General features: G+C 42.4%; 1 protein-coding gene across 4 annotated transcripts; it reads right to left on the bottom strand.

Annotated features, from left to right (window-relative positions):
- Positions 1-214: 214 nt before the first annotated feature.
- Positions 215-22,142, bottom strand: LOC148319079 (electrogenic sodium bicarbonate cotransporter 1-like). Of its 4 annotated transcripts, XM_088280672.1 has the most exons (27): positions 21,864-22,142; positions 18,849-18,922; positions 17,312-17,488; positions 14,698-14,830; positions 13,611-13,771; positions 13,330-13,509; positions 12,476-12,571; positions 11,478-11,554; positions 10,453-10,610; positions 10,299-10,386; positions 9,332-9,486; positions 9,140-9,256; positions 8,879-9,053; positions 7,499-7,632; positions 6,687-6,949; positions 6,208-6,260; positions 5,934-6,119; positions 5,724-5,837; positions 4,806-4,967; positions 4,551-4,729; positions 4,395-4,467; positions 3,472-3,540; positions 3,186-3,359; positions 2,561-2,725; positions 2,391-2,484; positions 1,542-1,615; positions 215-1,427 (listed from the first exon to the last, which is right to left on the bottom strand). In XM_088280672.1, the coding sequence occupies exons 1-26, from the start codon at positions 21,878-21,880 to the stop codon at positions 1,572-1,574; spliced, it is 3,318 nt and encodes a 1,105-aa protein (XP_088136798.1). In that variant the 5' UTR covers positions 21,881-22,142; the 3' UTR covers positions 215-1,427; positions 1,542-1,571. The 4 variants fall into 4 exon arrangements, with proteins under 4 accessions (XP_088136798.1, XP_088136797.1, XP_088136800.1 ...); XM_088280671.1 differs by lacking the exon at positions 2,391-2,484; XM_088280674.1 differs by lacking the exon at positions 12,476-12,571 and having other exon boundaries at positions 21,864-22,141.
- Between the last annotated feature and the right edge of the window lie 100 nt (positions 22,143-22,242).

Here is a 22,242-nt window from a genome sequence, read left to right as displayed (position 1 = left end):
ATATATATATATACATACTTTTTTCCTAAAATTAATAGTTTTTGTTTTTTTTATGCTCTAGAATATAAACAAACAAAAATATTTAAGCCCCCACACTTTATTTTTGGTGTGTTTTATCATCGGATAATTTGAGGGCCTGGAATGAACCTCCATTATAATCCATTTTATTAAAACTTTTTTTTGTTGTTAAATAAACCACAAATGCAGTCACATCTTTACAAATAATTTAAAGTGTTTTATTTCATTTGTCATTCAAAATCACACCACCATAAAAAAAAAAAAAACTTCTGTCTGGATGATTTCGATTTTCATTGAGCCCATAAGGTGCACATATATAATTGTATAAATTTCTGGAATATAAAATTGTCTAATGTTTTTTTTTTTTTGGGGGGGGGGACAACCGAAAAGATGTCTACAGACGAACATAAACACACAATTTACACGGAAGACTGCTTTGATTTTAGTCTTGTGTCAAAAGCAGCATCTCGTTTGCGCCACATTCACTTGAAGTTTTTTGTACATCTCACTTCTTGCATAGACTGTCAGTATTACTCAAAAGATTATTCTGTAGTTTAGCAAAAATAAATCACATAAAAATACAAAATACAATGCTTCTGAAGAAAATAAAATGATGACTTGAGAGATGTATGCAATGTTGCTTGGAAGGAAGATTTCACAAAGTTAACTAAACCAAAAAAAAAAAAAATCAATGTTTTGATCAAAAACATAATTGCACGTGATGATAAATGTCTGGCACCTACAGAGGAATCTGAGGTAGAACTACATTCTTATTGATAAATCATACATGGAGGACGAGATTCTTAGAGAGGACGCAGACCACAAAAGGTCCGTCATTAAAGACGTATCGATGAAATAAATACAGGTTACGCTTAAATCAAATTATATTTGAAAAATGTCTGCTGAAGGTTAAACTAAAAATATAATTTAAAAAAAAATCATTAATTTACTTTTTTAGTGGGAAATAAAAATTTCATTTTTATTTATATCTTATTTATATAAATGTCCACTTGAGTATAATCTAAAACAATTTCATTGAAAAGGAAAAAACATTTTTTTTGTTCAATAGATTATTTAAAGGAATAACCAATTCAGGCTCGTAATTATTAGCTGAATAAATTATCTTTTACATGTATACAATTAAGGAAAACTCCAAAAATCATCATATTGTACAAACAAAATTGCACAAGGTTTTGTCATAACAATGAAAAAAAATAGATCCAGCCATTTGTGATTCTAAAGGAATTTTTAAAAATAGCACTAAGAAGAGTAAAAAAAATATTAAGTAGCTCTTCATATCTTTTCACAGGTCCGTTTCTGAAGATTTTTTCCAGAAGAAACTGTTGTCCTCGACGTCGCCATCGATTCGGATGTGAGGCGACGCTTTGGTGTACCCGCCTCTCTCAAGGCTGAAGGATGGCCATAAGAAAACAGAATTAGTATTATTATTATTATTATATTTTTTTTGTGAAGTTTGTGTTGATAAATCCAAAAGCTGAAGGAGAATTTCTGAACTCACGTACTCGGCCACTGTGGACGAGTCCAAGCGGTGCTCAGCACGGCGAATGTGTGTTAAGGAAAGTCTGCGATGTGCCTCCTGCAAAGGGGGCGGAGTCAAGAATGTTACATTAATGCCAAAGCAAGGGGACGGAAACGAAAGAAAATGTTTTTATAAACACCACAATTTGCGAACAAGCCAATTCAGTCTTGAGAACGCAATATGTCACAAAATGAAATCAGATTTAGTCTTCATTGAAGCTACAATGAAGTTCACATGCGTTTTCTTAAACTCTCCAATTAAAAGAACCTCTTTTTTTTTATTAATGAAAGAAAACTGTCATTTTAAATATAAACTTTTTTTTTAATTAAACAGACAATTTAGTATTTCAAAGTGTAGTAAAGTAAGTAGTATAGTATAGTATATTATTTTGTTTCTTTTTATTCTCAAACAAGTCATGTTTTTTTGCACCAAGTGCAAGTTGATTTTTTTTTTAGGTAAACAATTTGAGTCTTTTAAACCTAAAAAAAAAACATGTATTTTTTTTTTAAATTGACAAACTTATCTAAATGTATATTTGAAGGTTTTTTTTTAAGCCTACAAGAGCAATTTGTATTTCTAAAACCATGCAAACTTTTTTTCCCTTTTTTTTATAGTAACAATATTATTTAAACTATAATTGATCCTGAATGGTAAATGTACCTGTAAAAGACGATCTCATTTGCAGTGTAGGATCTAAACGTGTGGGGTGACTAAGTGCAGCCAAATTGGCCTAAAAATATTTGGGCTACACAGTCAAAGAGGGCGTGGGGAAAGGGGACGAGCATGAAGCAGCGAGAAGCCCAAAGAAGAGCAAACCACGGCTGGTACTCACTAGCCAAAGACTTCTGTCCCAACATGGGCTCCTGCTCCATCATATCCATGGAGATTTTTATACTGGGAATATTGTCATGGTAGGGATAGTCGGACTGTCAGAGGAGGGACAACATTAAACACGTCACATCTAGAGGAGCAGCAAATATGGACGAGACGTAAAAGACCTACAAAGTCGTTTTCAGAGTCGATGCTGCCTTTCTTCTTGTGCTTCTTCTTTTTCTCATCCTCCTTCTTCTTCTTGTCCTTCTCGGGGATGACGTCGTCCAGGTAGCTAAGGTCGTGCTGGGAGAACAGGTAGTCCATGGCCTTGCGCACAGCCACCAACGCCAAAATCTAAACCAAAAATGGACCATTATGCCATAGCAGACAAATTACTGTCAAACAAAAGTGCACCACCAAGTGGTCAAAATTGGAATAACACGCAAAATAAATGGAAGGCAGAACAAAATACAATAATTAGTGGCGCGAACCAGAAATCTGTGATGGAGGGGGGATGACTGTATACCAGACAACAAGTCGCGGTAGGTAGTCCAAAGACTCCTTTTAACATTTTAATCAAAGGGAAAAAGACATTCAAGTCAAGCCCTGGGGGGAGTCAGCCTCACTCACGCCCCATTTATTTCGTTATACATCTAGAACCGTGTTTTATTTTTATCAAATGTACTTACCCAGCGTTTCCGTCCTTGGCATTTAAAGTTTAAGACTCGCACGAGACTTCGTGATTTAGCAGTGATGTGCCTTGGGTCAGTAAAGTTGGGGAAACACAGGATTTAGACTTGCACTGCAGGCTCACCATGACGGGGAAGATGATGGCGGCGACAGTGGACTTGAGCACCCAAAGGAGGGCTAGACACAGGGCCTGAATAAAAGTGAACAGGTGGATGCGGCGCTGGGGCACGTGACGTAGGTAGATGAGGTCCGGCTGGTGCTTGGCGGGCATCAGCAGCAGCTGCAGGCGATCCATGAACTGCCGCAAAAAATGATATAAAATAATCACAATAATAAAATTAAAATAATACAAATGCAACATTGATCGAGCAATCATGGACACTCTTGTTATTATAAAAGGTATTACTCACCTGGACGCCATTGAGTGAGGCCACGCCCATGTAGAGAAAGACGCCATAGAGCACAGGCATGGGAATGAACTACAAAAAAAAAAAGATTATTTTTAGCAACGTGGCTCCCCTTAAAAATAGCCTGCAAACATTTTTCAGAACGTTCTGGAATTACACACTTGAATTTACCAGTTAGTCAGCAACGGAAGCGCGTGTATTTTTAGACACTTTATTTGTTCCTAGAACTGTCTGCCTAAAAATATCAGTGTTCTTACTAGTAGATATCGAGGGTTATGTGATCTTCTAAGCAAGCAGTTTGTTCGATTTAAGTTGTCAGGCTCGTTTAACTATCACTGTAATTGCCCTTTTTTTTTTTTACAATTTGGAATATATCATTTAATCATATAAAAATTGCTATTGATTAATAAAAATTAATATTTCACTATACTTATAAAATAATTTGTGATGAAATAAAACGACAAGAATGTAGACTAGGAATTAGATGAATGCATGAATTAAAACGTAAAATAATGCATTCGTTTGTCCATGAAATGTCATAATTGTCCACCAGGGGGAGTAGTCACTCCAGCTAGAACAGCCTTGACGTCAACTCATGACTTGAAATATTTTTGATCGCTAACGGGAAGAACCTTTCTGAGGCAGTGGTTCGAGGGAGGACAGCAGTCTGTCCTAAAAAGAAGCTGACAGTAGGCCTAATCCATAGTTCTGTGGGAGAATTAAAGACAAATCCGGAGCATGGGCCATTAAGCTTTCAAGTTTGCTAATCACGCTTTATTTCGCAACACATTACTTTCTCCTCAAAGATTCCTAACGGGATGAACATTTTTTTTTGGGTGGGGAGGAGGTGACAACAGTTTGTCCAAAAAGCGTCTGACAGTAATCCACATTTCCATGGAGGAATTAAGGAGAACTCCGGAATTTACCTTGAGAACAGGGGCCATTAACACGGAAAGTCCGGTCAGGATGAAGACGATGATTCCAGTGACTCTTTGCTCCCTGGAACGTACAAAAGAAAAATGAAGAATCCTGAAATTGATCAAATCAGAAAACAGATGATGTCATCCCATCCGGGCCCCAACCTGACACCCAGGAACTTGGGCTGCTCTCCAGGCGCCGACGTCTCCGTCTCCATCTTGAGCGAGTCGATGTGCGCGATGGAGATGACCGTGGCGGCCACGTACCAGGGCAGGCCCATGAAGGAGCACACCATCATCAACACCGCCACCCAGAACAGGTCCAGGTGGTACCCAGCGCCTTTCTGTGGGACCAAAGCGCACCGGGTTGGACCAAGAGCCAAGGACAACATGACCCGGAGTTACCAGATTTAACGTCACCTTGAGTTTGTGCTCCTTCCTGTTGACGATGACCGCAGTGATCTGCTGGTCCATGAAGATCAGGATGGTGACCAGCAAGGCAGGGAGGGCGGCGGCCAGGTACACCCACCAGGGATTCCCGCCGAAGGGAGGGATGAACCAGCCTCGTGATGGACTGGTGGGCTGAGGCAAAACAAGACATATTGATGGTGACCAGGAAAACTTTGGCCTATTTTACTGCCGCTTCTCCTCTCTTTCACATTCTACTGCTCAGAACGCTCGGACGATGAGTGCGTGCTACTGGTATGATGAAATCTGCCTGGCAACACGAGCTAAATTCTGATAAAAACTCTCACCTGAAAATACAACAAATATGACATCAATGTGAAGAATATGATCATGATTTCTTGATTTTGTTAGGCCAGCAGAGAAGGCTTTGACCGCCCACCACCTTTTGCCGCAAAATTTCACACAGAGACAATTGTTTTCAACGCAGTCAGGCGTGAGACGTGAGCGTTAGGGCTAAGACCACACAGCCCTGGTCCCAGCTTTCCACTCTTCCGCCAACCCCAATTCCGTGTCAGTACCTTTCACACAATGCAGCACAACTGAGAGAAAAAGACAGCTTTGATTGGCTGCGCGAAAGGGGTCATTATGACCACAATGAAGAAACCGGGCTCGGAGGATTATTTCTGCTTCAACCAGTTAATCCGCTGGCGCCTCATTGACTTCAAACAATGAGCTAAAACTTTAATCGGCCGGTCCGGTGTGAACGAGTGCCAACAAAGATGGCTCTGTGGCGGCATTCACAACGCCGCCCGTGCACACCCGCGACCAAGGCGGTATTCGGCGTCGCCTTGGGAATGTCTTGATGATTACATCTGAATTGTAGGCAGATCCTGGGAACCAGACAGTGTCCACAGCTGCAACTCTGGATACCTTGAATTGACTTGGCACAATGAGCTTGGGGGTGTCCACGCCCACCAGAGCATCCACGCCACAGAAGAGAAGGATGGCCATGATGATGGCAAAGTCGCTGATCAGCTTCCTCACCTGGAAAGGAGACAAAGAACGTTTGGATGAATTTGGAATTGGGTTTCGTTTGGGTAGCCTTTGCAACTTATGACGATGATAAAAAATTAAAATCACTTTGGTGGGAAAGAAGCGGCTGGTCTTGAATTTCTTGAGCGCCATGGAGCAGGTATAAGTGCCGAAGAACAAGATGAAGGACATGAGGGTGATGTCAGGCACGTAGCTGCAGGCCTCGCCCACCAGCCTCCCGCCAAACTTGACGCACTGGCTACGGCTGAGCGACGCCCAAGTGGCATTTTCCGACTGCCGGCGGGGGAAAAACGGTGGTCGTTAGTCGTGTTGCCTACGCAGTGGTTACTGTTGGGTAAACGGGGCGGGGGATGCTGCATACCAGGTCGGAACTGTTTGTCCAGGCGGCAGCGTCGTAGAGGTCCGTGGTGTTACCTTGTAGAGAGAAAAAAGCAACAATCAGGTCAGCGACGATAAGACGGAGAAAAAAATAAATAAATAAATAATCAATAGCATCTAGGTGCCAAAATTACTGTGATGAAAAGCTTCATTTAGTCAGGCCAAAGCTTTGTCTAATGGCAAAGTAGTGCTTTGGCGCCATCTATAGGCAATGCTAAAAAAATTTTTGAGGCGTTAGTGACTCCGATTTTAGCCATTTATGGTGTATGTGTTTGCAGAGGAACAAACGCACTGAATCGTTTTTAAATGGATTTAATTCTATCACACAATTCCCGAGAAACTTATTTGAGTGAATCCTATCGAACCGCATTGTTACCGAAGTGAAGCGTATTGTAACTGGTGAGAACCGATCGGTACCGGGAATGATTGTGAATGTTACGTGACGGCGGGTGGAGCTCTCACCGGGCACGCAGCTGCAGTCGTACTGCGTGACGAGGTCGCCCTGGTAGTGCGCGTTGATGGGGTTGTGGTGCGCCAATTTGATCATCTTCTTGAAGGCGTCGTAAATGAAGATGAAGCTGATGAGCGCCGAGAAGCCTTCCTCGGTGAAACGCGTGAAGTACTGCACCAGGAAGCTGGCGTCAGTCGCCACCAGCATCAGACAGAAGACGCCAGACCACAAGCCGATCCACAGGCGGAACTCTAAGTAGTCGAAGCCGTTGTCCCTGCTCGCAAAACACAAAGCGGGAATCAACACTAGATCTTTAATTTTTACTTTTCATTTCCTGTTAATGTCCATATGCAATATTTTTTTAATACAGCGAAATCCCAGGAAAGTACAGTTGTGTACAGTTCTTTTTTTTTTATTTTTTTTTTTAATCAAATATATTTGTATTTAAGCAAAAAGTTTATCCATTTTAATGTGTAACAAATATTCAAATTATTATTTTTTTGGACATTAAATCAAATTGCTTTAAAAGATTAAAAAAAAATTATTTAAAAAAATAATCACAGATTTATATTTTTCTTTCTTTTATTGGGGACCAATACAAATACTAACACATACATCTCTAGTCTTAGCGCCCAATGAGCCTCACAAAATGAGATAATAAATATAAACAAAACAATTTGTAAACTTGATCCAAATGTGCATTTTAAAGAATTTCTATTTCATTTTCTAAATTAAATTTTTGCCTTATTCGAGGCACCCACTATTGACCAGCTGCGACTCGTAAGCATAGTAACAAGTTCATGAAATAAAAGTGAAAACTGACTTGCTGAAGTTGAAGAGAAGCCGCTCGAAGACCAGAACTGGTCCGGTGCTGCTGAGGATGGTGAGCGGCTGACCCGCCAGCAAGCAGAACACGGAGCCCGTCAGAGCCGTGCCGAGGAAGCTCTCCAACACACCCTATCACACATTATTCTTATTATTACCATGATTTTTTTGTTTGTTTTCATGCCCCCCCAAAAAAAGAAATCCCTTCACCTACAACGCCAAATATCATTTTCTTAGGGGGGACTACAACTACCTGTACTTTTTTCTCCAAATATTATTTAAAAATGTAGTTCAGTATTTCTTAAAAGTTTACCTGATAACTTGTTTCAGTAGATATACAAATTAAAAAACAAAATATACATTTCTTTAAAAAAAAAAAAAAGCTTTGGTGTATAAAATGCATAAAACCAAATTCACCAGAAAAGAGGTACGGAATTAGTCATACGTTTTAGACACAAACACACAAAAAAAATCCCCAAGAAAGCACTGACAAATAAATATATCAAATTATTTTTAGAACAAAACAAACTCCGTGAACTCAGGAGGAAGTTCTACATTACATGTGCACTTGTACACACACGTATGCACATGCGCGATGCCGCTGGGCCGGCCAATCAGGACAGGCCTGTTTGTGTTACACTTGTGTGAGCTGCCACTCAATAAGAAGAGCAATATTTGACGAAAGAATCTGCGGGTCCAAGTCTGTGTTTAAAAAAAAAAAAAAGATCACGTCAGGTCGGGGATTCCCTCTGCTCACTGAACGTGCGTGCGTGTGTAGAGGTCAGTGGAAACGCACAGCCATGACGAGTCTACCAAGTAATCTGGATCTGCAGTTATTTACGGCGAGCTCAAATCCCCACATCGTGTGGCTTGCCACAAGCAAGATGATGCCACACATGACTAAGTGTGTGTGTGTGCGTGTGTCCTCATCAACCGATGCACACGGGGACTGGAAAGTATCATTTAAGTATTGGAATACATTTTTCGCCAACCCTCCCCCCCAAAAAAAATTAATAGTCACTTCTTTCACTTATATAGTATTTTTAAGTACAAAATGGACAAAAAGAAATAAACTAAAATATAAAAAAATAAATGTTACTTCCATTAAAAAAAAAAAAAAAGACAAGCAACGACTGAAAAATATATAAAATTCAACCGTGTGTGTAAACTGCAGGAAAGTTAGTGCCTCGTAAAGTACATTGTGATCATGGCTGCAAAATTGATCTTTGTGCTGAGTCAGTGCTGATAGCAAAAAAAAAAAAAAAAGAAAAAAAATGCTCCAAGGTCAGCCAGACAAAACGACGTCACACAAACACTTTCACTTATGTCTTTGTGTAATATTTGTGTGTGTGTGGGTGTGTGTGTGTGCGTGTGCTACCTGCATGCTTTCAGTAGCGTCACCCAGCAGCCCTCCGAAAGTGATGGCGTTGGTGACCGTGCCCAGGTAGATGAACAAGATGGTGGACAGCGACTGAATGTGCAGCGCGTCATAGAAATCGCTGGCGAAGAAGGGTAATTTGCGCTTGACATCCAGCACCAGGCCACCGCAGAACCTGAACAAAAAAAAAAAATATTTGAGTCCTTAACATGGAACCTTGAATATTTTCTTGATTTTTTTTTTTTTTTTTATTTGCTCTACCTTCTGGTGCACTGCAGCTCCTCGCCAACCTGGTGACCTCCACCCCCGCCTTGACCCCCGTCATGGGGTGCATCGCCGTTCATGGGCGGGGGCTCCAAGCCGGCAAACTGGTTCTTTCTGAGGACCCCGTGTCAAAAAAATGAAGAAAAATGTGTTGCTTTTGAAAGTGTTCCCTCACGAAACAGCGCCCACCTCTTGTCTGAGGACGGCAACGTCTTTGGCGGTTCTATCCTGATGTCGGGGTCCCACTCGCCTGGGGGCAGCACAATGACTTCGTCCAAGAACTCCTCGATGCCGGCCAGCAGGTCCTGCCGATGCTTGGCCTTGTAGGCGATGTCGTGGAACACCTGGCGGAGGACAAAGTAATGTGCCAACGCCCATTATTGGCGAAAAACACGGCTGTAAACTTGTCACTCAGTACGTCATGCCAGTGGTCCAGGAAGGGGTGGGGGGCCGAGCGAGCACACACGTGCAGTCAAGCTTTGACGGGCCTCTGGGGGTAAAGTTTAACATGAGGAAATCCTGGAAAAGTGCTTCCTGTGCCGTCATGTTGACATAGGTTGCATTCTGGGAAGTGCGGAGGCCAACGTGGGAACTTAACATTCCTGACAGGACACTGACACAGCCATGACATTAAGAATGTACACATTGTATGGTTAAGTACGGCACAATGATTTTCCAGATGATAAGCCGCTACTTTTTTCCTAGATTTTGATCCATGCGGCTAATTCAACGATGCAGCTTTTCTGTGTATTTTTTCCTTCACCACTAGGGGCGCTCTATAGTTCAGAAAACATGCTTAATAAATCTTTATTTTATTTTTTTTCTCTTGGGTCTGTTCTGTTTTAATGAGCAAAGTTGTTGCCGTGTTAAAAGGCACTGTTTTAAAAATCTGTTTATGTATCTTTATGTGCATTCACAGTACAAAATCGTTCAACATAGAAAACTGCAGCTTATACCCTAAAAAAAAAAAAGTAAGAAAAAAAATCTATCAAGGATTTTTCCAGCTCAGCATTTAACTTATCGACATAAAGTTATCTGATGCTAATGATAAAATAATTTTATGATTAAATGAATGTTAAAAAAAAAAAAAGTCATTTAGCATGTATTGTATGTATTTAACATTTAGCTAAGCGCACAAAGTACACCGAGTACAAACCTCGTCAGACATCAGAGTGGCGATTGCTCTTCCTATCTCGTGATAGGACTTTGCTTTTCCTTTTGGGCCCAGCAGCACAAAGAGGAACCTGCAGCAGAGCAGAGAGTTAGCAATTAGCATTAGCATTCATGCACTGGGGTCATAACGTTTGTACCTGGTGGGCACCGGGACCTCGGTCAGCGCTCCCAGCATGACGGCGTGCTGCAGGCGGACGAACGCCACAAATGGCGTCTCCAGGAAGTCCACCTCGCCCACTAGCACGTTGGATGCTTCAGCGTCGCGGGGAAGCTTCTTCATGAACTTGTTTTTCAGCTTGGATCGAGCGGATGACAGCGGGGAAGAAAAAAAAAAAACTGATCAAACGACGGTACGACGCAATTCCGGGACAGGGTTGTGAAATTCATCACATGATGACATCAATTTCTCTCCCGTTCGAAAATCTAAAATATGTTCTTGCTTTTCTAAACCACAATGGCCGACGGAGGGAAAAGTGTGGATTTAATTGCAGATACACTTGCGAGGCCGTTTTCAAGACGGACCTTTCAAGAGAAGCTAGCTCGTCCAACACTCAGACGTGTATAAGTGTGTTTCTGTATATTAAATGCGATGACGGCACTTTTATCGCAATCCTAAGCAAAGATAAGAATGGAAACGATCAAGCCAGGCCTTGACATGTGAAAAGCAGATGAATCGACTGGCCGTTCCGCAAAAGGAAATTCTGTGAGACAGACAGTGATCTTATTGTTGGCCTGCAGCTTTTTATTTATGACTCTCAGAGCAACAAATTAACAGCTTGGCAACCTTGAGAGACGGAAGAGGCTCAAGAGTTGCTCATCGAAAATAAGTAGCACGATGCGACTGTTTTTCAGTTCAAATAAACTGCTTTGTTTTGGGATCGCAGTTTTATTAAGGTAAGAAATGTAACATTTTTAGGAGAGTCACTGACTATTATGGTTTTTTCACTCTGTCCTTATTGTCCATTTGGAGGGAATAAAATCAGGTGAGGTCTAATATATAAAATTACGGGTCTGGAATGTTATTATAAAAAAATAAATAATTGAAACTCATTCACTGCCATTGACGTGTATATACGTCAAAAGGTACAATCATTTTACCAAGGCTGGCAGTGACTTAGTTAAAAACTTTTAAGAAATTATTCGCTTTGGGGTCACACAATACCTGATCCTTCTCCGGCTTGTCCGAGAAATCGCTCAGGCTGTTGGAGGTAAGGTTGCGATGGGTCGTGGTGGGACTACCTGAGGAGAGGCCATGAAGGTGGTTGTTACGATACCGACAAAGTCTTTTTATAGAGAAACCAAAAGCAGATAGAATTGAGAAAAGGCAGCAGCAAAGTGGATGAGCACAGCCAGAAACCTGCGCTAAATGCGGCGAGGATTAAAGCCTCCTGGGACGGATGCCAGCCGCTCATTCATAGCCTGGCCACTCAATTTACACGTCAGCAAATTCTGAGAAATGCTTTCAATTAGAAGGGAATGTTGTTAAATTTCGGCAAACGGTCGGGATGACCGATAGCACTCGACAGGTATGCCAGTTCTGGCTAAAATTCCCAGTGACGCACTCCAAAATCCCGTTTTCTCATAAAACTGGAACCTGTCAAAGATTAATGCAAATCTCATGACTCCGACTTGATCCTAATTGTCAGTGTGGTGGCCAAGATGCATTCGTAAGAATAATCTTGCCTCTAAAGAAAGTTATATTCGATTTAGGAAGCGATGGTGAGGGTTTAGTTTGTGTTATTTGGGGATTACGCAGAAGTATCTGGGATTAGGCGGCGGTACCTGCGGTTTCAAGGTTAGATGGTAGGGTCTGTCGGCTGTATCAGGGGGTTAAAGGTCGGTGCTAGGATTTCACTGTGAAGTTCGGTAGAATAAAACGCCGATTTTGACTGGAGTATCAGATGGTGAAGGTTGAGTGCTAGGTTAAGGCTTTAGAGTTTTGGTATTGGGCAACGGGATTAAATCGCGTTAATGGCTCGAGTTATTCTCGCCGACTGTCTTCCATGCAACAGAAATAAAAAAGCCACATTAATCCACGACAGAAGTAAATGTCAAGGCCTTTTGGGAAAAGACTTTCCAAGACACACTAATCTATGAAATAATTCCAGTTGCACTATGAGCGGCTAAAGCCTGATTGAGATTCTCCACGACCTCACTTACAGAGGTATCCCATGCTGGCGCTCCTCAGGACCTCACAGGGGTCTTCGGGCTCGTGTGGGGACAAACAAGGCACCGGGTGCTCAGTGAGGTTGCGTGCTTTAACACACCAACAGAGGGCAGGAAGTCAGAGACGGCGGGTGGCCCAAAAGAGAAAGAAAAATTGGGAAGCAGGAAGAAATGAGGAAAGGAAGTCATTAGTGTGTAGATGGAACGTAAGGTGGTAAGAATTGAAAGTTGAGGTATACAAGGCTGTCCCAAAAAACACTCCCTTTACTCTTTTTTTTTTGTTTGTTTCTGTTGAAATGAAATAATGGGTTACGCTTAACTTGTAAAGAATTAAATAAATGATGAAGTGCAATTGAAAGTTAAAATAGCTCGGCAGAGTTCATCTTGTGAGTAGCTTCCTGTTTCTTATTTTTATGGCATTTAGATCACCATATTTTTCCGGAGTACAAGGCGCACCTGCATATAAGTTGCAGCAACCCCTTTTTGGAAAAAAAAAAAAATAAATAAATAAATAAAAATATGCAAGCCTCACCAGGCTATTAGCCGCAGTTTTCTATGTTGAAAAAAAAATGTTGTTTACTAAAACAGAACAGACCCAAGATAGAAAAAATAAAATAAAAAATAAATAAAAATAATAAAAAAAGAAATGGAGATTTATTTAGCGTATTTTCTGAACTATAGAGCACCCCTACTGGTGAAAGAAAAATCCGCAGAAAAGCTGCAACGTTGTATTAGCCGCATAGTTCAAAATCTTTTTTTTTTTTTGTCTATCTCAGTATCGGCCAGTCAAAGAGTGAGGACAATTTTCTGGGACGGCACCCAATAGTTTGCAGTCGGAATCGGAATACCATTCTCCTGGCTTGAAAACAGCCTGCTTGCACTGGAGACACTTTTGCCGATGTCAGCGAGCGAGCGCAAGTTGGACTTCTTGGTCTGGTGGCGATGCTTGCGTAGCAGCGTGTACATGACCCTCTCCTTCAGATCCGCCTTCAACTGGCCGCTCTCAATCTGGTTGTCCGTCACCATCTCTGTAGTAAACACGAATACATTAAAAAAAAATGAAAAAGAGGAAATTGAATAGGGATCGCGTCAGTTGTGCGGGGGTCTATAACATGCAACGTGGGCGTACCGACGACTTGAGGCAAAGTGGAGGCCTCCAGGTCCAGCAAGATGGTGCCCTTCTCGATGCACGTCTTGAGCTCCATCAAGCTGTGCAGCGACAGAGTGGCCACGTGCGGTTTGCTCCAGCGCTCGCCGCCCTTCTCCACCTTCTCCTCAAACTTGATCCATCTGGATGCACAGGAAGCAAAAAGAGGTTGGTGGTCCGTTAGGAGCATCTCCGGTTTGAGACGCTTCGAATGCTTTGAAGAAACACACAAGGACAGTCCTCTGACGGAACAATCCAATTTTGGGAAAAGTATGCGTTGGATTGATGATCAGATAGCATTTAGGATTCAAATTGAAACATGAGACTGGCAGGATCTTTCCATCCAAGATGTTCAAGATGCCACATGGCAGACTAGTAGGTAACACGGATGACAAGGATTGCTTTCTGATGATCTCGCCTCCGATGTCACGACCACAATGCCGCTATTCTCCAAAGGCCCTTTGGCGGATGAGGTTTCCTGCGGGGCATCGGGTTTCGCTCAGCACCGCACGCCATCTTATCAGGACGGCGTAACGGTTGCCAAGCTCGTGATCCCACCTATCCACGTTGTGCCAAGAAACATTTGCGGCATCTTATTTGATTCTCGAGCACCGTGTGCCCTTAAGTATCATTTAGTAAAAGCAGTGGTAGGCCGTCAAGGCCTTCAAGGTCTTCTGTGCCGGCCTAACATAATCAAGAATCATGATCATATTCTTCACATTGATGTCATATTATATCCTAGTGTTAAATATTTAGGTTAGCATTTTTATCCAATCAGAATTCAGCTATCTTGTGTTGCCAGGCAGAATTCATAATACCAGTAGCACATTTGTCAGTATTTGCTCCTTCTTTCTCAAGTACATTTGCCATCTCTGGGAGTTTCTGCCCCTTCCCGCTCCCACGGGGCAGGTACTACCGGTATTCATCTGATAAGAGCAGACCGGTAGTCCACCCGCCTGCTCCTATAATTTATTAAGGGTTTCGTAAGCACCCTTTTCGTGGCTCTCAGTGCCAAACACAAAATGAAATCCAACGCACCAGTGCGCAAGGCAGCAAGGAGATCCTTTACCTGGCTGTCTCCTTCCACTCCATCTCCTGCCCATCAACCGCCAGCAGCTCGTCCAGCTCGGTGAAGAGCTGCGGTGGAGGGGGGCCATCGTCTTCTTCGCCAAGGATGAAGCGGATCCTCTCCGCCGGGGAAACTAAAGACAGGGAATGCAGGAATTCAGATTGGGATTCTTATCTGTGGCAAGCCAACATCATGAGATGTACAATCAGGGGGGGGGGGGGGGGGTGGCGGTCGTACGTTGAGGAATTCCGCTCGGGACCACTGAGCGCCTGCACATTTACTCCCCATACCTCCTCCTTTCTCCTTCTATTGCTCTGCCCCTCACTTCCTGGTTTCGTTTCCGCCAGATTGAATCAAAACGCAAGTGGTGACCACATTGGACTGCGCTTACGGAGTGTAAACCTTCCTGCTAATATTTTGCTTAGAATCACACAGGAAAAGGGATACAAATAGTGTACGTGATTGGTGACGCTACATTCCCACTCGAAATATTTACAACGTGAAGGTCCAATTATGTGTCCTGACATGACAGCCTGTGGACTCACTATTATTGGAATTGGAAAAAGGGGTGACGAATTATGTACTTTATTGACTGCTACTCCTTTTTTTTTTTTATTATTATTTATTTATTTTTTATTTTTCATTTTTTATTTTTATTTTTTTATATATTTTATATTGTACTGCTACTCCTTTAGACAGTTTGAGCCCAATCACATTCAAATCCAACAATCGGGCTGATTTGTCAAGCTGGCAGCCAGTATCGGATACTCCTCTTGTTTCACACGCCCTCGCTTCGAGGAACTGCCGAATGTTTACTTCCTTCTAAGATGTGTGGTCTGACACCAGGAGGGCGTGTCACCCGTGTGTGCCGTCAGACCAACGGTTGACTAACACTCTCTGTCACGTGCGGCCGGCTTTTGTCCTTGGCGTTCATTGATTAGAGAAGAAGTGCAAACGGGTTCGATGACACGGCACCACGAGGATTAGCCCAAGGAGCAACCCTACCGGGAAGGTTACACAACAGCGCCGTCGCAAGAGGCTCCAAATTGAGCTTCTAATGATTAGAATCTAATCCCAACTCACGACACTTGATCTTAATTTAGCAGGGTTGTCAGGATGTCAGAAATAAAAAGAAACAGCAGGAGTCGGTTTATGCCACTCGAGGTGCAAGCGATTCCGAGGGAACAATTTGAGCCTGTGCCAAGAAAGGTACAGGTATGTTTCCTTGTGCGAGGAGAACAAAAGACCCTTTGAAGGTAGCAACCCAGAGACAAGACCCCTCAAGGCAGGGGTTTGAGATGAAGATAAAGCAAAATAAAGCCACAAAGAGTCTTCTTGTTAAGCGTACCAAGTCCCCCAACAATTCTCATGAGGCAGGCCCAATAGCTGCAAATAAATAAATTATTTTTTTTTTAAATGAGGTCCCATTCAAACCATGGTTGGCAATTCAAGTACATGACCCTTCATAACTATGAGGGAGGGGTGAAAATGCCAAACTGGTACAAGCATCTGGGAGGAAAAACAGTGGTGCTCATTTAGAACTGCGATTCCTAAGCTTTGGAACGCACACTTGGGGTGAAAAAAAAAAATCAACATCTCTGCCTGAACACGAAGCAAATTGCTGGAATAATTGATTATTCGGTGTTCATATTCAGTTAGTGATTTGAATTTCGCCATTTGATGTGCTTAGAACAGCTTTTTTTTTACTTAGCTCAATTTGTGATCTTTGCAACATTTTAAGTTGAGCTCATTTGCAGTGGTTTGCGTGTCGTGCGGATAAAAATAATGTGTTGCAAGCATCTCCATACAGCTTGTTCGGGTCGACATAATTGCCGTTCAGCCGACACCCGTGTTTACACTCGCATGACTTCTGCATGACTTCAGGTGCAGTTTGTAAAATTAAAGTGAATGTGTTCAGTATTTTGTGTGCAGTAGTGCAAAACCAATTACTTGGTGTGGTGGAATGGTTTACAGTTAACACGCAGAGTGTTAATAATCCATTATTCTGGGCTCTATGTGGAAAAAAAACAAAAAATGTTAACGTAAGATGTCGGAACAAAGATTGTCAAAAAGAAAAATAAATAAATAAGGGCAGTAGTGTATTTATTTATTTATTTATAAACAAACACTTCCGGCATACTTTGTGGCCCAAAAGAAAAAAAAAAGAAAAAAAAAACTTCCTGTCATAGAGATGCTATCCGGGCTGTTCTGTAACAATGGCAAGGACTATCAGTTCAGCTTTTATCCGCAGAAGCTCACAATGTCATTTCCTGTAAAAATATGTTTTAAAATAACAACACACAAAAAAACAAATCCATATCTCGTCAATCTCAGATTAACACCGGTGTCATCACACTAAGCTTCCACAAAGACTGACGACATCTGGTGCGCTCTGACGACAAAGCTCGAAGCTTGTCGCACTTGCCATTTTCATTTCCATTGGTCAGTGATTTTTTTTTTTTTTTTTTTTGGGCACCACCGATATACAACGTTATAGCCAACTGTGAATTCTTTTACAAGCGTTATTCCATTCTTAGCGGTAGGGCCCATCCCTAACCCATCTGAAAAGTGGCAAATATTTGATAAAAAGCAAAAAGATGAACGTGCGACTCACTGAGCGGCTTGAGAAGACTGGCAGTGGCGTCGTCCACATTTTCGCCATCCGACTTGTAGCCCTCGGTGCTGTGATCGGGGCGCTCGCGCCTTTCCTTGTGGCTGGACTTGCGGCGGTGGCGTCTGCGGCGGTGGTAGCTCTTGGGAACATGCACGCCGATGTACACTGTGTGGTGACCTGCCGAAACAAGACGTTAGGGGAAAACACGGCCTGACGTCTAGGTTTTGGGTTTAATGGAGTCATCAAAACTTGGTCGCCATGCCACGCCCACACACAACAGCGGAACATAAACGTTTGCAATTTTTTCTCAAATCAGGTGGAAACCTTGTATGTCCAAATATGGTCAAGTCACCCCCCCAAAAAAATAAATAAAAAAATAAATAAAAAATAAAATAAAAAAATAAAAAATTATATTATATATATATATATATATATATATATATATATATATATAATATTATATTATCTTATATATATATATATATATATATATATATATATAATTTATATATATTTTTTTTATTGGTCTGTCCCAACCTGGTCTGTTTTTTGTGTTGAAAAGAGCCGATGTAACTCAACTCTCAAACATTTGAACTGCCTGATTAGGGCCGTAAAACTTAGCTGAAGATTGTCAGGATGTTCTTCACAGCCGACAATAATGAGTGAAAAAGAGTTACATTTGACTACAAACTAACAATGTCAGATTTTCCGTGTTTTTTTTTTTTTAGGCTGGCTTCTTGTGACATTTTTGTGTGTCTACTCATGATAGATTAATCTAGCAAATGTCATGCTTTAAGTGAAACTGCCTTCAGGGGCTGAATTTTCAAAAGAAATTGTTCGCCTTGACGAAGCACAGCGAAGATATTACTTTTGTGCTTCGTGGCAAAATCGGCAAACTGACATAATGCTCCAACTACAAATGACAAAAAAAAAAAGTTTGTGAGGTTTTTGTGTCATCCTTCGGTGTATTTTGCAAAGTCAAAATCTTATAGTAATGGGACAAAATATAGAACAATTAAAGTAACTCCAAAATGGCAGACTTCCGGTGTCTTTTTTTTAATTTATTTATTTATTTTTTTTTTTTTACATGGCTTCTTGACCCTTTTTTTGTTTGACTGCTGAGGATGACGTGTGATTATGTGGAACTCAATGGACATTTACTGACACTGCCAACTACTGGAAAGGATTTGCAATTACACTTTATTGTAGTACGGCGGGAAAAAAAGCATGTTCCCCAGGGTCAGACGCGGCCCCCTCAGCATCGCACCGTGCCCCCAGGGGGCCCAATCCCACTGTTTGAGGAGCACTAACTTAATGTAAACTGACTTTGCGAGTGGAGTGAGGTTCAAACCCAAACTTGCACTATCCCACCATGTTACCACTTATCTGAACTAGATTTAGTCAATAGTAGCTCCTTATCAGAATTTCGGCAGTGGGGCTGACTAGAGCAACGACATTCTCACGCAGCCGAGCGCAAGTATGACATAACAAACGTCCTGACGGTGGTGTGAGAAAAAAACCCACGGCATCCGCTCACCTTCCACTTCCTCTTCGTCGCACATGTGCTTAACAAAAGACGCCCCTCGGTCCAGGACCGCCTCGTCCTCCACTCTGCGAAAAACAAAACATAAACATGCAAGTGGGTGTATTAGTAGTTTAAAAATCGGTTGCCTCATTTGGCCAAAAGTAAAAATAACATTGTAATTAAAAGAGTTCAATTATTGCATTGTTAAAAGAGGACAAGACCCAAGTTGACCCATTTTTCACTCACAAGCTCACTTTTATTTTTTTCAGGAAACTGAAATTAGTCATCATATTCTATTTTTAATCATTTCATTTGGGTTAAATTAGGAAATAAGTGACGAATTGCAATTTGAGCAATATTACCTCACTTGCCTCCCTGCTGTGATCGGAAAAAAACTAACAAGCCAAGCTCCAAAAGGGGGCGTGCCATGACTGTCGCTCGAGTAGTTCCTTAATGTCGTCTTTCAGTCAAACCTTTTAAAGCCGCTGTTATGTTTCTCGATATCAACCACTCTTTAAATTTCAAAGGGCCTTGTCTTTCCATGACAGTCCATCTGGCTCCTTCTCCTAACTGGGCTTCTTTTGCCAGAGGTATTTATGAAGCAGATCGTCCCTGGGGGTCATCTTCTTGATGCATTCTTGGAGACCTGTTGTTTCCGCCTGGATATTGCCTGTGACGCTCACTGGTCCTCGGCCCCTCTCTTTACGCATTATGCACGGCCTCAGGATGCTGGACTCAGGGTGGAACCCTCCGTGCATTGTCAGGAGATTTCTTGTCTTGATATAATGGCCAATGGCGGTATATCCATCAAGGCACAGATAGATGCAAAAACAAAAATGTTTGGACAGTGTAAAATTGGATTAGCCTCACGCGAGGTGAGTGGACTCTTGTCCTCAAACTCAGGAAGGAGACACCAAATCCCCTTGAGATGGGAGCGGTAGTGTTGGAGTAGGTGGTGGTGGTGGGACAAGGAGGTGGATAGGGGTGATGTGACACTTCCACCCCCTCCATCGGCTTTCAGAGAAACTGCAGGACCCTCAGGACCAGCAGGAGGCTCGGGTTGCGGCCTTAAGAAGACAGCAAAGTTCTGGTGGCCAGCCGGCCAGCCAGAATTACCAGAATGGAAACACACACACATGCGGAAAAACACGCTCATTTGCGGAAAAACACACTCATGCGGAACAACATGCACACACATGTGGAAAAACACACATTCACACTCCTCTCTCGGAAACTCTCACATATGACACCCTCTTCTCTTACATAGTCTCACCCCACTTTCTGATTTTGTCATTCCTCTCTCACAAACTTTCACCATCTGACGGACTTCTCTCATTCACACTCCTTTCATATACAATTCCTCTCAACGACAGATCCTCCTCTCGCACAAGCTTTTTTGAAAGAGCTATCGCCTCTCTCTGAGGCACCTGTTTCATGCGGACACTCCTCACACACTCAAGACTCATAAAAACGACCTTACACATCACATAATCCTCTCACACACACACACGCTCTCACATCGTGATACAATGCTCTCACACAAACACCAACATCTTTTGATCCTCTCGTATAAACACACTCTTCTCATGCCACGCTCTTGATCTGAATGTTTCTTATTCACACACTTCGCTCTCTTGAACGCAAGCCTTTCATTCGCCACAACTCTCACATGATAACTTGCGCACACAAATTTTATTATCTTACACACACACACGCTCACGCACACGCACTTTTGTGCATGAAAGCATAACACAGATAAGATCCAACGAGAGTGTGCAAATCTTCCTTTGATCTTATCTTAATGCTCTGTGACCTCCCCTTCCTCGTTAGAGTCGGGATCATCATCATCATCAGCTCGGGGATCAGAGATGACGTGACGTAGATAACCACCACTCGCCATCCGATAATACCACTTTTTGATTGACACTGCCAGAGGGATTATTCAGGTCTCAAATGCATCAAAGTGAGAGCCGTCCATAATATTTTGAGACTAATAGTAAAAAGTAGTAGTCCAGAAGGTTTTGCACGCTACCTGAAGTGACATAGTGGGTGTTAACAAGTTTAATTTTATAATGTCACGAGCTCTAGCAGCATGCAGTAGCATAAGTCAACTATTGGACAGTTTTGCCTCACTAATATTTATAATAGTTGCCGGCCTACTAGATGATGTTCTTATAAACTGTTTCCAGAATGTGCTTACTCACTCGGAAGGAGTAGGGCTTGCAAAGTAAGTGGAGGCTTTGGTTAGAAGAGTTAAGTGTGCTCAGTGTTTTCACTGAAAGCAAGTGCCTAGATATTTAAAATGATTTACTACCTCTGCAGAGTATTGTCTAATTAGTAGGTGTTGCACAGGGGTCTTCAGAAAAAAAACAAAACTAAAAATCACAAGTTTTGGAGAGAAAATACATAGGGTCTGTATACCTCCCCACTTTTATTTTTTTTTAATTAGGCAACCAAGGCCATATGGTCTGCAGAACAGTTGACAACTGCGTGCTACTACTAGTGCTCTCAACTCTTATACTAATGGGGCCAAAGAGCATGGAAGTGCATGAACTTTGAGCTGGATATCAAGGATAGTGAATAAACCTGCGCTAGTTGACCAATGAGTAATGGTAGTAGAAGGTGCATTCTAAGAAACTACTAGTTGAGATCGATCCCTTTACTAGTAGTACTCAAACGGCTTCTAATTTAACACGATGAAGCAATTGTGAAGACAACACGTGGTGGAAACTGACAAAAAGTGGTCTTCCCCCTCCCCCTTTTTCTTCTCCGTCACCCTCCGTGGGGTTTGGCGTGTGCTTGTGTGTGCGTGTGTGTGTGTGGGGGGGTTCGGGGTCCGCACCCCGAAGATTCCGCAAGCGCGCGCTCCCGTCGCCTCTGCGCGTTAACGCACGCTGACAGCTCATCGCAAAACCGATTAGCGTCTCCTTTAAGAACATGTCATTACGAACTAGTATAATGAAAAAAATAAGACTAATAAAAAGATGGCGGATGTTAAACTTTTTGAAAAAGTTTTGGCAGACTTACTTCTTCACCGAACTCATGGTCGCGTCTTCTTGTTCAAACTTCGGCGGAGGAGGAAGACGACGAGCCGACGTGTAGCCGAGCGGCAGAGGCTAAGGGCCGGCTTGGGAAGCGCGTCCGTGCCCTTAGGTAGGTCGGGTTGAGGGAGTGTCTCACAGGTGGCGTCCAGGTATCATCTTGGTCGGCGGAGGACCCCCCCACCCCCTCCCAAAAAAAAAAAGAAAGTGTCGCCCGCGTGCTCTCGCGGATGGTGGTGCCTCCTTTGGACACATTTAAGTGTCATCCCTCCTTGCCAGTGATGTCAGCTACATGGGGGCGGTTCCTATTAGTCACGCCCCCACCTTTACACGCACATGCGCAGACACACGCGCGCTCACCTCTT

This window comes from Idiotropiscis lumnitzeri, chromosome 18 (genome assembly GCF_059441095.1).
Source record: "Idiotropiscis lumnitzeri isolate Australia: NSW breed Sydney's pygmy pipehorse chromosome 18, RoL_Ilum_1.0, whole genome shotgun sequence".
Lineage (NCBI taxonomy): Eukaryota > Metazoa > Chordata > Actinopteri > Syngnathiformes > Syngnathidae > Idiotropiscis > Idiotropiscis lumnitzeri.
Note: the sequence above shows the minus strand (reverse complement) of the source record. Positions and strands in the feature narration are given on the sequence as shown.

What these genes read in the sequence shown, in the direction of transcription:
- LOC148319079 (XM_088280671.1), bottom strand. An exon ending in GGAAGGAGCACAAACTCAAG is followed by an intron (nt 4,730 to 4,805) that starts GTGACGTTAAAT and finishes TTGGTCCCACAG; the next exon opens with AAAGGCGCTGGGTACCACCT. An exon ending in TCGACTCTGAAAACGACTTT is followed by an intron (nt 1,616 to 2,560) that starts GTAGGTCTTTTA and finishes CCCCCTTTGCAG; the next exon opens with GAGGCACATCGCAGACTTTC.